Source organism: Hydractinia symbiolongicarpus, chromosome 7 (genome assembly GCF_029227915.1).
Source record: "Hydractinia symbiolongicarpus strain clone_291-10 chromosome 7, HSymV2.1, whole genome shotgun sequence".
NCBI classification, from domain to species: domain Eukaryota; kingdom Metazoa; phylum Cnidaria; class Hydrozoa; order Anthoathecata; family Hydractiniidae; genus Hydractinia; species Hydractinia symbiolongicarpus.
In genome coordinates, this window is record NC_079881.1 from 32117449 (window position 1) to 32132803 (window position 15355).

Below are 15355 nucleotides of genomic sequence, written 5' to 3' on the forward strand. Positions count from 1 at the left end.
AAAGTATAAAAATGCAGTTTGGCTACAACAATGTTCTTAAGCAATAATTTTTTTGCTAAATGCAGTTAGGTAGCTATATACATATTTTATTATATTCCTGAACACTTTTTTTAGAAATAAAATGGTTGAGCAATTGTTCCCTGTGTTTTTATTTAAGCCATAGCTGCAATGAATTTTTTTTGGAAAAGGGTATTACGCCTATATGCTTGTTCAACTATGTTTAACTGTACTAAGCGCTTAGCCCAGTGTTAACAACTGACTTTTTTTCTGCAACGTTGTTCACATGTACCACTGTGACAATTAATTTTTAAACCTTCTCAGTAATCACGCCGGTACGGTTGTGCAACACGGTTTACTCGGACTAACCAATCAGCCCGGTTTTAACAATAGACTGTTTCCTGTTTGTTTTTATTTAACCAGAATCTGCGATAAAGTTTTTTCAAAAGGGTATTATCCCTATACGTCTGTGCAACACCGTTTAACTGCACTGAGCGGTCAGCCCGGTGTTACATTTAATCTTTTTACTTTCGCAGGAACTTTTTTTTCCGCAATATAAAATAATATTGACCGACTGTTGTTGCTATGGCGGGGTAAGAACGGTTTTAACTCTGTTTTTATTTCATCTAACGTTGTGGGAAAGTTATTTTTTTTAAAATATGTTGCAGTCGCAACACTGCAATGGTGTATGCGCTGCAGTTGATTCACGACATACTGCATACCTGTACTAAAGCGCTCCATCTGAATGTGTGACACTGTTTACGGCTCTTATGAAACGCTCCACAGAGTGTTCAACGCTGGGTCACACCTTGACTTGTGGCTTACCCCGGGGTTTCGACGCCGGGTTTCCCGGATTCCCTTATAATAATACAGACTGTGTCTGTTTGTAATAGGCAAAGTGGATATCGTCATTTTCCTTTGATGTCGCCCAAAAACTTATGTCTAATATGTTAAATTTTCTGACGTGACGGCGCGACGTCAATAACACTACTTTAACGTCAATATCCTATATCGTCAGACGGACAGACGTATACGGCATTATAATATAGATAAATGCAAAAAAAGAACAAAATAAAGCAATGCGCACGCTCTCAGGTTTGTTGTGTTCTAGCTGTATGTCCCCAGACACGAGAAAAAAAATTATATGTAATTTGTCATGAGATAAATACCCATATATAAAATATAATAAATTATATAATCAAAATATACATTGAGTCAAGTTAGGTATTTGAAAAAACAATTTCGATGTGATTCACAGGTGATTCCAACAAAATATCTATAAATAAAAAAAGAGATGACTACTTATTATGTTATGGTATTTAACACATTACATAGCTTCCTTTAATAAGCCTTTTTTTCTGTAAACATATAAGTTGTTCTGTTGCTTCTTTCGTAGGTTACGGTAAGACCGAATCTTGTGGTACCTTGGAAGGTATATACTTCTTTACTATTACATTGTTTTATATATTTGACTTAGTTGCGTTTCTTTTTTTAGCTTTAAGAAAGGATCGCCAAAATACGCTTCGCGGGACACTTTCATTAAAAAGATTAGAACTGTTAATCGAACGACTCTGTAGCCGATTTTTATCATTTCGTAATAACAAAACAAAAGAAGAAATTTTAAGGTGGAATGCCACGCCTATTGTGATGTAGCTTTATGTCCCAAGTCATAAGGAGCAACTAAATTTGCTGTTTTATTTTACACATTAGAAATCGCGTAATTTTCTGACTTCAGAACTTTTCACCTTTTACATTAAGTTTACACAACCCAGGCTATGGTCTGATTATCTCCTGCTATGACTTTTCTTGTTTTACTCTACAACTTTTATCCAATGTCTTGTATTAGAAAGAGAGAGGTTACTTAGAAAGATGCGCAGAAGGAAATTGGTATGTATTAACTTTTTACGAAATTCTTACGTGTTTTTTTATAATTTGGGTTCAGGTCAGACGTCTGTTTTACACCTCAGTAAAAGTATAAAGTTTTTAAAACTTATTAACACCAGGCCTTTTTGCTCCAGTGTAACACGCGAGGGGTCATAAGCTGCCGTGGGCTATATATCCTTAACCAATTAAGCCTAAATAATGAAACTTGGCACATTGACAGAATATTATAAACTTATTCCAGACCAATGAGTTAATTTGACAAAATTGCAAGGACATGAAATCAAGTCGAACGCACCGAAAATAAGTTGTTTTTCCAAATATACGATATACTTTAAGTTCTAACGTCCTACTAATACTACGACCTGAAATCCCACTAGACATGAGAACTCAGTATAATTAATTGGTTTTGCAAAAAAAAAAGGAATTTGCGTTGTTGGGCTAAAAAATTACGTCATATCTCCAAGAACGTTTTTCATTGTAACAAAAAAATCTAGTCTGTATTTCCTTAGCAACGCCTTGGTAACAACACGCTAGAAAACACATATGCAATTAATATTTACTAGTCGATAAATAGGAGATTGAAAAAGTTGGTTGTTTAAGACGTTTTGCTGACGTCAGAATTGCATATCCAAAAAAAAAATTGGCGAAATTTAGTTTTTTCGTTGCCTGTAAGATGTAGAGGTTGAAACGCTGATTAAAATAATGTAAAGGATCATATCTTTTCAACTTCCAAGAAGGTAGTGTTAATTTGCTCCATAAGCTTTTCCAGATCTTTTACAAGGCAAGGCTGCGTCATAATTTTAACCAATTTATTATGAGCTTCAGAACTCATCACAAGCCACGTTTTTCTTTCCGTCTCTGTTGTGGATAAAGGTATGTCTGTTGACACAGTGATGTATTATGGACGTAATCCTTTCAAAAGTCTTTTCCACTACCATTACAATTATGGATTGACCAGTACGGGTGGTTGAGCACTTCAGGTGCCCAGCTTGCAAGTATGTTTAAGTCTATAAAGAAATAATTTAATATAATTCACACACCGAGATCTCAATCACTCTACAATAAAAGTATCATACCTTTCTTTTTTGAAGCCATTATTAATTTTTTAATGAGTCCCTTCCCAATGTGCCAAGGATCAAACTGATGAATAATTTTTGTAAATCTTGGGTCGGTCCTCATTAGCTTCTCTATGGAGGGATGCCTAACAGTGGAAATCACACGTATTGGAAGTTCCATATCTTGAAGTTCTTGGACACATCTGATAAAGCCTTCTTTTTCCATTGCTTGTGAGGTGGTTACCTCCTAAATGTAACAAGAAATTAAAAGCCTATGAGATAGAAATATATATTTAGGAACACTGAAACGTAAACAAATTTACCTTCACGTGTATTATGCTGAAATATTGTTTGTCTGGCAGTCCATTGCCGATACGGTACTGTAGGTGGCGTTGTGACCAGGTGTATCACATTGACCGTCAACGGCAAGTTCTATCTGCCGATTTTCAGTTGTAATTTCACGTGACAGTATCTGTTTTTCTTTTCGCCAAGCATGATCTACCTCTGGGTAAACAAAGTTGCCACGATGCTCGTAGTACATGGTTTTGGAAATGAATTGCAAGTTTAAAATGTTTGCAAATTTTAACATTTTGTTAAATGTTATTCCAGCTAGTTCAATAACAGCAGTCAAGTGTAAATTACCAGCTCCTTTGGTGCAATTTCGTTTTGGTTGACCAGAACAGCTGTAGCCACAACCTAAAATTCAACAATTAAATTAGAACCTAGGAGGGAGCTACAGGCGAAATTTTAGAACCGAACAATAAATGTTTTACTTAACCTTTTACACACTGTACGTTATACATAATTGAGGGCATACATTATTTTTTTAAATGATCGAGTTTACGGAAATTCATTATAAAATTCAGACTAACCTTATATCTTTAATTTAGAGTGGTCACTAAAAACGCTTTTTTAATTCTGTTGTTTTTTTAATTCTGTTGTTAGTTAATTTTATAGTTAACATCAAAAATTCAACTATAAAAGTTAATTTGATACGGAGAGGAAAAATAAAAAAATAATTGATACCAAATATTATTTCATTCAGAAAACCTTAAACAGCGTAGGTTATGATGTAAGTATCTACACAAATTGTTGTGTGGAGGAAAATGATAAATTAATTATCAAAAAAATTATTAAATAGTATTTTCTATTCTACCCAAAAGAAAAGGTATCAACGCTAAAGTGCTCCGAGGCAAGCTTGAAATTTATCAATATTCGATTAACCTGTTGGTGGCAGTGCTTCAAATCAATCTTTATGTAACTAAAAATAATTTTCTAAAAAACGATTTGTCATATTGTAGAAGAACTACTTTGTTCATCACTAACATACTGCCCGGCAGTGAGCGGGATTCGATCCGCGGTCCCCATAACTGGGAGCCGCAGGCGAACCCACTACACTACGTGCGTCAATATGTTAGTGATGAAGTCAGATAGTTTATCCGGATGGTATGTATACATAGGTGAATATTTATCATTGCACATCCGAAATACATTCTCAACAGAGAATGCTTCACCCCGATCAGACCTCTGATCATGACGGCGAGTATAATGCGTGTAAGTCATATTGAACGTCAAAATGGAATCACAGTTAGGCTATTGATATGACTATGAACTCGTTTAATTGCTCTAACGTTAAAATAAGAACTACATAACAATTACACGACTTTTTTATAAGAATACCAAAATTCTAGCTCAGCTGGCCATTTTTCTTATTTGTGTTGTTCCTTACAGTAAAAAGCGTTTATGCAATAAAATATATTTTATATTTTTTTTTGTTTAACGACAAAAAGTGTATAAATAAAAGAGCTAATCAATATTGCAAATTTTATATCTTTGAGTATTCCATTTAAAAAAAAAATTAAAATTTTAGCTATTCTCCTTATTTTCTCCTTATTTCTTAGTTTTTCTGATCGTAACTTTTTTGGAAATGTGTTCATGGATTGTTCATCACCAATGAATAAGACATATTTCTCTGTTACCTAAAGTCCTATATTTTCTATCTTTCAGGGCATAATTTATAGGTATTTTTGTATAATATGTATAATTTTCTTACCATAGAACATAGTATGTAACATTAAAGATAGCGAACTAAAATTGGTTTTCTCCTTAATTATCCCCTTTTTTTATATTTTTATTCTCGTTTGCAGCAAAATATCCTTAAAAATGTCAATTTCTCTCCTTAATTCTTCCTAATATCCTTACTTTTGTTCTCATTTTATTAGTGGTCACCCTGAATAAAGAACGTTTACTCTTTTAGAGTTTACGGATAAATATTCGCTTTTATAAAACTAGTGAAATTACAAATGGCATCATAAAAACAAGTGAAGCTATTTTTATTTGTAAGTAATAACGACCTCATTAACTAACGACAATTCGAGTGACTGTGTTACGAAATTACAAAAAATAGTTTGATAGTGTATGGATTTGACCCCATTTTTTTATGAATAATTATGATTTTTGCACAAAAAAGCCTTTTCCGAGGTTCAGTTAGATTTTAATGTTTGTAGTGGCAATCAATTGGGAACGAAGAAGAAATATAAGTTCGTCAAACAAGTAATGCCGAAAACAAGAAAATGCTAGAGGTCTGTTTCAAAAAAAAAAATTCATTAGCATACAATCATGAAAAAAGAAACAAAAAAAAAATAATACGAAAACCCAGAAATTTAAAAAAAAAAAAAAATGTTCCGAAATTTACTCCGTTATTTACAATAACGACGGTTCCTTCAAGTTCTAAGTGGGCAGCGCTAACTTACTAGGCATCGGATTGGGCTCCGTGCGACGAACAAACCCTCTAAAACGCTCCATAAAAGCCTGTTCCACCGAAGAATTCCATACAAACGAACGACAAGCTAGAAATAAAGCAATGGCACTATACTAAAAATACTTCATGCAAAAATAAAAAATTACGCTGTGGATGTTTTTCATGTGTTAAGGCAATTTTAACTTTTAAGAAACAAAATTTAAAAACAGCAAGTATGAAAACCCGGAATAAGTTTTTCATTTGTGTGTTTCTTACGCAAGTATTTTTCTTAAGTTTATTTGCTCTTTAATTATGAAAGGAGTACGGGGCTTTGACCTAAGCTAAGATTCTTTGTGTTTCCTGCTTAGTAGCTTTAAATAAGCAAAGACCTAATTTGTCTATAAAAATGGTACGCACAAAAAGAAGTGAATTTGTCGCTTAAAATAAGAAAAGGCACTAGATAAAATTATTTTGTCAGAATGAAAACCCTAATAGTCTTTCCTCAGGGATGGTCGAATTTTTAAGACATATTAGTATTTATTATGATACTTATATGCTGAAAACCTATAGATATCTTTCCCCTTCGGACACATAGCTTTTATATTAAGAATAGATACATATTGGGCACTAAATTAAGTGACCGTGTTTTTATCTTCCTGTTGTCGAGGATGTGCAAACAAGAAGCGTGCGGAAAATATTTTCTCCATCAATTATCAAATAAATGTATTTTTACCTTTGACCATTTTCGGACTGCTAGCCTTAAATTAATTAAATTTTTGTAGGGTGAATTTCTTTCTAAAATGTATTTGCAAGTAGTTTTTATCAGCTGTTTTAAAACATATAAACAATCTATATTAATTTGTACGCTATATCAGTGTGCCATAAGTATTTTTAACTGGTTATCAGCTGAGATCGAGCTTTACTTCATATTTAGGGTTCATTAATGCGTTTAAAAAATTATTTAAAAGTTAAGCATCATGTGAATGACCAGATTAAACATATTCACTACTTGATCCTTCATCCGAACTATTCTTGTCAAAAACATTGCTTTTGTCTATTAAAGAAAATTATTTTAATTTATAACCTTAGGCAAAATAAATAGATTAAGTGATTAAAATTAATTCATTCTAATTTTAATACACCAATAACAATATGATCACCCGTGATCTCGACCACCGACTCCGCTCACCAGGCATAAAAAACAAGTCTGACACAGTTTTACAGACTTTATTTTGACCGTTCATGCTCATGCTACGAAGGCTATTTTGGTTTAGAAGTGATGGTGTTAGTTTGATGATCTCCTTTTGACCTTTTTTTTTCTGTATACTTTGATCCATATGAATATTTTATTATCGCGTTTTTCAGCAATGTTTAAAACTTAAACAATTAAATTTAAGATTTTGGATATACACCTAAACTTTAGCATCTTGTGAAAGGCAGCTAGGTATAGCTATTCGCACTTATTACCATCATTTTTTAAAATATTTACTTAGTATGTTACATTATTTATTTTTTATGTTGAGTTGTGGCTATCTATCGGGCAACCACTGACTAAGAAGTGAAAGTAGCCACATGCAGAGTTTGGTTGACAACAAAATTCTTAATTAATAATCCCCATGCTGAACGCTACACCTTATAATTGTCATTAAAACTTATTTTTGCAAATTAAATTGCTGAGTGATTATTATAGGTGGACTGGGAAACGACAGACGATTTTCTGTGTTCTTGTATGTAAACCATCGCTATAAGTTCTTTTTGGAAAAAAGTTATAACGCATATACGCATGTGCGATTTACCTGTAATAGGCGCTTAGCCCGCTGTTATAGACGTAATGTTTTCTGTGTTTTCATTTAAACCGAGACTACAATAAAGAACAGTTTTTTTGGGAAAGGACTCCTGTAAGGATGCGCGACAATGTATATATGCACATTTATTTTATTACAAGAAACATGCATTTAGCTTAAGCTCAATGTTTCTTAGTTTTTTCAAGAAATCAGCTTCAAATGTTTCTTTTTTTCTTCTTATACTCAATTATTTCAAAAACATGCTTTCCCGATGAACAAACATACTTCATGCCCGAGAAAAATCTATAGAAATGTTTTCTTGTGAGTTTGAGTACAGATGAAAAATTTTTTTGATTTGTTTGACTTTTGGAGCTTTCTGTTTAGTTTTTGGTTATTGGAGAAGAATATGTTTTTGGAAAAAATTGTTTCTTCTCTTTCTGAGCCTGCGCATGATTCTTTAGATGTTTCTTACTTTTTTACGAATTTAAATGATCTGAACGTGTTGACGGGGTTGTACACTGTGTTTTTATTTTCGCTAAAGCTGCAGTGAAGTTATTTTTGGAAGATATATTACACACGTAATACCTGTACTAAAGCGCTACACCTTATCGTGAGGCGCAAGTTATGGCTCTTATAAGTGCTTCCTCGACTGAAGACAGATGGTTACTAAGTAGAGTATTTAACACTTTAAAAGTTCTGCACAATAGCAGAAAACTTCCCCCTTTACAAGGATTTTCTTTACAATTAACACTGCTCAATAAACAGGACTGGTGAAAACATTACTTTAAGGTCAGACACTTTAGCGGGAAGAAAGTTTCGTGGTTTTTCGGCTTTTTCGCGAAACTTTTCAATGAAAATTTTTTGTGAAGAGGGAAACCAGACTCAAGTTCGCCATTTGGCAAATGAAATTTCCCGAGCGACCAAGTTTTTCATCGATGGAGGTGCCACAATCAGCGTCCAACTAACCAGTGAGCACTACAGACACTCTACTTTAGTACAAGGGGTATGGAAATCGCGTGCAACGTGTCAATTTGCCTTTATGGAACGATACAAGCAATTGATTCAGCAAACTTACACTTAACCTAATAATGGAACAAATTATAAGTGATTTGCATGCCGCAACAGTTGAAGAATTAGACAGAATTTTACAGTTGTTACCCAGGAACAATCCGAACAATGAAGAAAAATTAACAAAAAAGAAAGAAGTCAAAACCAAGGACCATTCGTAATTTTTTTAATCTTGTCGCTAAAATTAACAAAATGTCTCAGTAATGACATACTGCACACAATGTACTAAAGCGCTCCACCTCACCGTGTCGCACAGCTTGTGGTTCTTATTAATTCAACAGCCGTTATTTGTAGCCTAACACGGCGTTTCGACGCCGGGTTTCCTGGCTAGTATTTAAATAACAAAAAAAACTCCCCATTGCCGTTTTAAATTCATGTTGTCTCGCCTAATTAGAAATTTACGGAAACACAACCAGATTAAATTGGTGGGAGACAAAACCAAAATGGACGAAATCGAAACCGTGGGGCAAAGTGCTTGATAATTTTGATGATGCGAGACGCAGAAATCCTATACAACCTTTCGCTTTAATGAGAAAATGGGCTGCGCTCCGCTCAGCTTGCTGCGCTTGCTTCACTACTCTCCGCAATTAGAAAAGTAATTACACTGTGACGATACTAATCAATTAGCTTTCGTCCATTGTCTTACCCTAAGAAAAGTAAATTAGATATAAAACCGCCTTATTTACTTGCGTAATTATAATAACAATCTGGTTTCGTTTGCAGCAGTTGTATTCATAATAGTACGTTGTTTTTATACCTTTAACTAATTAAAAAGGAGGCTAATCTATTGCAATCAATAATTCTACTTTCATACCAATACAGCTGTAAGAGGAAAACATTGTGTTTTGAGCAAGGAATTTTGGAAAGGTAAATTCTTTTGTTATTGTATATTCTTTACTCCTTTAAATGTCCTGTAAAATAAGTTGTAAAAATACCAACTATATTACCTTCCTTGTGTTAACAAACATACGGTGATTTTAGTTTACTTGAGAATGACAACTCAACAACCTACTATAGTGAACTCCGCCCTTCGAACAAAACGTCTGCGAATTATTTCCAAACTTGGTAAGTATACTACGTAAAACATCAAATCTTGACATTATAACAAAGTCTGGTTTCACAACAAGCTTTAGACTTAACATTTTATTAATAGGCAACGTTCTAATTATCGCTGGTGTTCTAACGTTTGGTTTCAGCGTTAGTATGTACGGTGCACTACGGATAAAGGATGTTCCAATAAATCAACACCATACTTCACTTATTGCGTCGTTCTGGATCATTGCTACTGGAATATTGGCTGTGTGTACTCGTCCCAAATCACAAGGGCGAGGATTAGTCGGGACGTTTAATGCTTTCGCAATTACATCAATCATTTTAGCTTTCTTGGCTTTTGGCACATCAGTAGCTGGAGTTGTGTGAGTAATATATATTACGCATAAAGTGGGATAACCTTTGTTCTTATTCTTTTTAATTTTTCTGGTTTTAGAATGTATGCTAAATGTGGCCGTCGTAGTCCAAAAAATTGCCGGAAGAGTCCTGATTATGGAAACGTTGTATATGCATTGCTTTTAGCACTACACCTGTTGGAGATGGCTATTTCAATTGCAGCCACAGTGTATGGTTTTAAAGTTTATAACTGCTGCAGCCATAGATCAGGTTAGTTTAATAGTTCACCAACATCTTTACGCCTAAAAAAGGGAACCAAAGAAAACATCCTGAATTAATTTGTGAATATAAGTATCTAGCGTATTAAACGTAAATTTTATAAACTTATTAATGGCTACACAAAACAAAGCTGTATACTTCAGGTAACTTTCATGTTCCCCTTTTTTATTGCTCAAGTTGAACTCACTTGATTTGAACATGAAAAGGGGTAGGAAAGGCTGCTAAAGATGTGGCAGACAGAAAACTAAATGAGTTATGGGATTTTTTTATATTAGATGCGATTGGAAACAAATGTAAAATTACTTGCAGCAGGCATAGGTAATTTATCAGGTTAACAGGTCATACAACCGCATGTGTATGATCAACTTAAAGCTTGCAATAAAAGCATAAACGAAATTATTTTATGTTTTTTTTTTTGTTTTAGGACAAGAATCAAATGCTCAGATGTTTCAAGCAACATCACGAGATACAGTTTTCCAAAACACAATGGCTCCGCAACCGCAGCAAAACCAAACGCTGGTTACAAGCACCTCGGGTGAGCAATTTATTTTGACACCTGTCAGATCAATGTCGCAAAGACCTCCAATTGGCCCACCAGTTCCAGGAACCACCGAAAACGGCTACGCTGCATTACAATATTCCTACAATAATTTTTGATTGAATAATGCACGGAAATAAAGATAATGGCATTGTCTATTGTAAAGTTGATTTGAAGATATGGATCAAAAACTAACACTTTAATAATAAAACATAGTAATCACTTACATTATTCACTGGAAATAAAATACATTCTTTCGTAATGGGGTTTGAAAACTTATGATGAACTTGTAAACTAAGTACGCCATACTGCAACCATCAAGGAGGTTTGGTAATAACAAATCAGAATTACGATCACGGGGTCATATTCCAAATGGCGTAATAAAATAATAGTATTAATCATTTAATTTATTTATTTAATTGAGTTAGCAAATTAAGATAAATGAATTAATTATTTCAATCCGTAATGAGGTTTCTAAAAAATTGCTAAGAAATATCAGTAACACTTTTAATAAGATAGACAGTACACGGCGTCGAAACACCGGGTTAAGCTACAAGTAATTATGTGATCCTGGGGTAAACACTTGGTGGAGCGCTTAATAAGAGCAGCAAGCTGTGGCACACATCCAGGTAGAGCGTTGTAACTATAGATATGCAGTATGTCGTTAGTCGAATGAAGCGCACAGTGCAACCCGTTGTTACCCTGTCATACTTTATTAAATAAGTTTCCGTGAAAGTTATAAAATTAATGGCATCACCTGAGGAAGTGCTTATTATAGGTAAACCGTATCCCATATCCGCATAGTGATAATATCCATTTCCCCAAAAAACTGTATCCCGTTGTTAACACTACGGTAAGCGCTAAGTAAAGGTATACCGTGTCACACATCTGTATACCGTAAATGATCGATTAAGCCTCCACTCCCGAATAAGCCTCAAAACTATAACTATATATATAACTACAAAACTACCAAAAAATGTAACCTACTTCCCATTTATGTAAAGACACAGGAAACAATCACTCAACAATTTTCATTATGCTCAATTTCCACTACATCAAAGATGGTGATGATTTGATTGTTATAAATGTACTGCAAGGTACTGCCGACATTCAGATGTTGACTCGTAATTTCCAGTTCCTAATAACACAGACAATATTGTCACGGAAAATACACTCACCTAAAGATTGAGATGAAAAGAAACGAAATAGGCTGTCCACGTAAAAATGATGAGCAGTATTTTATACTTAGTTCTTTTCTAACAAGTTCTGGTAAGTTAAAACTCACCAACGACAAAATAAACGTGTTTAAATTAGCAAAAAATAACTATTAGTATTTGTTCTTTCTGTTTTGTATTGATAGCCTCGGTTAGAAAAACAATGACAAAAAGCAGCCTATTTTATAGCTTAAACATCATGCAACAAGAAGTATAGGGACTTCTTGATCAGATTGCTATAAAAAAGAGGAAGGACACAATTTCTTTCCTCATCGGAAACAAAAAAACGTATACAAGGATAAAGAGTTAAATAAAAGGAATTGCATGAGACTACTGTAAATAACGTCAAACAAAATATAAGCCCGAGCTGAAAACAAACCATTTCGCGAGGTTATCAATAACCTCGCGAAATGACTTTCTCCAACGTTTCATTTTCACATTCAAAACTTTGACACAGATGTAAAGAACTAATTTTCCTAAAAAAGAGAAAAATATATTTACATAATATAAATGATTTAGTTAAAAAGGATGATACTTTCTTTTGGTTAGTGTGAATCAGATTTTACTGTATCAATCAACAAAAAGATTAACAAATGTGGAAAAAACAGCTAGTAAGAAGGGAAACATTATCTCAGAGGACACAAAATCAGTAAAAATAATTGCTAAAACGTGAGCACACGTTTCTTTAAACTTATAGCATATATAACTAATCAGCTTTCGGCGCTTGTTTTGCTGAAAAAAAAGTTAAACAGGCTGCTGGCAAAATTGTAGAGCCCTCCGATTTAGTCACTGAGCAGCAAGCGCAATATATATGCGTACTTTGTTTAAACTTGACGCCAAATTGCCATTTTGTGCCGAGTACGTTTGAAGGACAAAAATTTGAGAATATATGTGATGGAAAACTCTCTTTTTTCGTGGTCGGAAGACTAATGTTATTGCGCTAGGCGTTTATTAAAACATATTGTTTAACATGCAATAAAACGCCCTTTCGGACATGGTCTGCATAAAATTTCTAGTTTTATTATGATGTGATGTTGCAAATATTCCCCAGATTTTCTACGCAAATCGACAGTCAAAGCAACGCATGCAGTAAGCCGTAGACCAGCCCATTACAAACTTTAGTTTCGGTTGAGGGCATCTTGTGATCTTGAATTTAAAATCTGGTTTTAGCATGGAGTTATTTAAGAGTTCCTATGGCAACTCCTCAACGGCCTCATTTTGACCCTCCCTTATAGTTTTCAATTTTAGAAACGACTGCGTTTTAGTTCTTATGGAAGAAACAAAAAATAACTCCCTTACGCATTATATTTATTAACATCCTATTGACCCCCACTAGGGTATCATTCTTACATAACGCTGTTCCCAAAAGCGTTATTTTGACTCCCTTGCGTACTTCATTTTTAGGTTATCCATCTCTGAAATCATATTTCTCGTATGTTCTCAAGGATCATTAGCTTTTTTACATTCCCTGTGACGGAGGTAAACAAAAACGCAGATCAAATTTTTAGTAAAAATATTATTAGTTAGAAAAAATGTCATAAATCTATATATACAAGATAATTAATGTTAGTGAAAATATAAATAGATAAAATGTTAAATAAACATTTCTAAGCGAATTTTTGAGATTTTGAGCAAAAACGGAGATTATAAACCGCTCCGCATGCAATGATCCATCTAGTGGAAAACCTGTTTAACAGATACTCGGGTAAAATATAAACAAAAATTTAATTTACCTATTATTATAACTAAACATTCTGCAATAGGTGCAACTTCATCGTGATTTCCAATACTCCAATGCAAAATTATTACCGTGCCCATTAAACCTTTGTGGATACATCAGATTGAAGAAAATTTGTTGAAGTGCATAAGTACAGCAGTCAAGTAATCATCAGATTGACCGACTTTTAAACCATTGACGAAGATTTTGAAACTTGAAGCTTTTACAACGTCTACTAACATGCTTATATTGAACTTGGGGATGGTTTCACGTTCCAAAATGTTAAGATATTATCGTAGCGTCTTAGCGTAGTAATGGTAGTATTACCACTATGGCATAAGAGCTGACGATACCTTAAATGTGCAATAGAGTTATTAATAAACCTAAGATTACTAGAATTTTTAAATTCCAGAAAATTTCAAAATAAATAACTAACTTTCGCGATTTACAATTGTAATGACAAAATAAATTGAAAGTTGATCTGTGATTTTAATCCCTCTTTAAAATCATCCGCGATTGTCAGTAGAATTAATGCTCCAAGTTCGTCACCAGATACTAACTCAACGAACAATGCAGGGCAAAACGTAGAAACAACATGTATATTGAGAATACACATTTTACATCGATTTTTCTGTTTTTAAAAATATATTTATACCAAATCCACTTAGAATCAGTCATTTTGGTCATATAGTAACCTCTCCTATAACAGTTTAAAAAAAAAAAAAATTGACATCTTACAGGGTTATGATCTAGTTATACTAGTATTTTGTCTTCCTTAACAAATGCTGATTACAAAATATAAAATTACCAAATCAAACTATTTCTATTTTTCACCCAAAATTTTAAATCTCACGATTTTAAACTCTTGTATCTGTTTAAGTATTTTTGGAAAGCATTTGTGTGTATGGACGGTTCCCTACAGACTCCATCAGAATCCAACTGATATATTTTTCCATTGTTTCTTTTTTTACCTAATTGGATTTTTCCACTGCTCTTATTGACTAGCCTGTTATAATAATATAAAGCTTCCGCCTGTCAGTCTGTGATTCTTTTTAACAAAGTCCATAAAAAATTGTTTCGTAAGTTCCTAAGCTTTGACGCTAAAACAATAGTAACGTTACGAAAAGTATATTAAGATTGATGAAATCGTTGCATTGCACTTTTAATTTAAACACGAAATAACTTGGAAATCAGTGAAAAAAACTGACGTCATATCCTACGTGGGTGACTAGGAACTACCAGGGACCAAATTAGGACCAATTTCCTGAAGCATGCTCAGCTCACTTCTTTCGGAGAAAACTGGTCATGTTCTTGATCACCTTATCAGTTCATCAAAAGCGCATAATCTTATGTATTTTTTCATCGGCATTTTAAGCTCTACGTATTACAGGCAGCGAGTTAAAAATTTTCTTTAAAATATATTTTGTATATGCACTGCTGCCGTCAGCAAAACTTCTAAAACAACTTATATTTTATTCTATTATTGTCCTTTTCCCATTATCGACTAGTGTAATATAAAAGAGGCGCTGAGGTTCGTTGAGTCATCAGAGGAAGATATACGATAGTGATATGGTTATTATTATTTTTTTAAAGTTATTTCAATTAATATTATTTTTCCTTCTCCCAGCCAGTTCAAAGAAAAATGAAAAAAATGGTGCAAATTAAAATCTGATATTTTTTTCATATTAATGTT

At 33.5% G+C, this 15355-nt stretch overlaps 1 protein-coding gene across 2 annotated transcripts; it reads left to right on the top strand.

Annotated features, from left to right (window-relative positions):
* The first annotated feature begins 9223 nt into the window (after positions 1-9223).
* On the top strand, positions 9224-10993 carry LOC130649014 (uncharacterized). 2 transcript variants are annotated; one of them, XM_057455200.1, is made up of 6 exons: positions 9224-9395; positions 9510-9593; positions 9682-9943; positions 10015-10184; positions 10469-10511; positions 10618-10993. In XM_057455200.1, exons 2-6 carry the CDS (start codon positions 9521-9523, stop codon positions 10730-10732), a joined length of 663 nt encoding a protein of 220 aa, XP_057311183.1. In that variant the 5' UTR covers positions 9224-9395; positions 9510-9520; the 3' UTR covers positions 10733-10993. The 2 variants fall into 2 exon arrangements, with proteins under 2 accessions (XP_057311183.1, XP_057311182.1); XM_057455199.1 differs by lacking the exon at positions 10469-10511 and having other exon boundaries at positions 9235-9395.
* The last annotated feature ends 4362 nt before the right edge of the window (positions 10994-15355 follow it).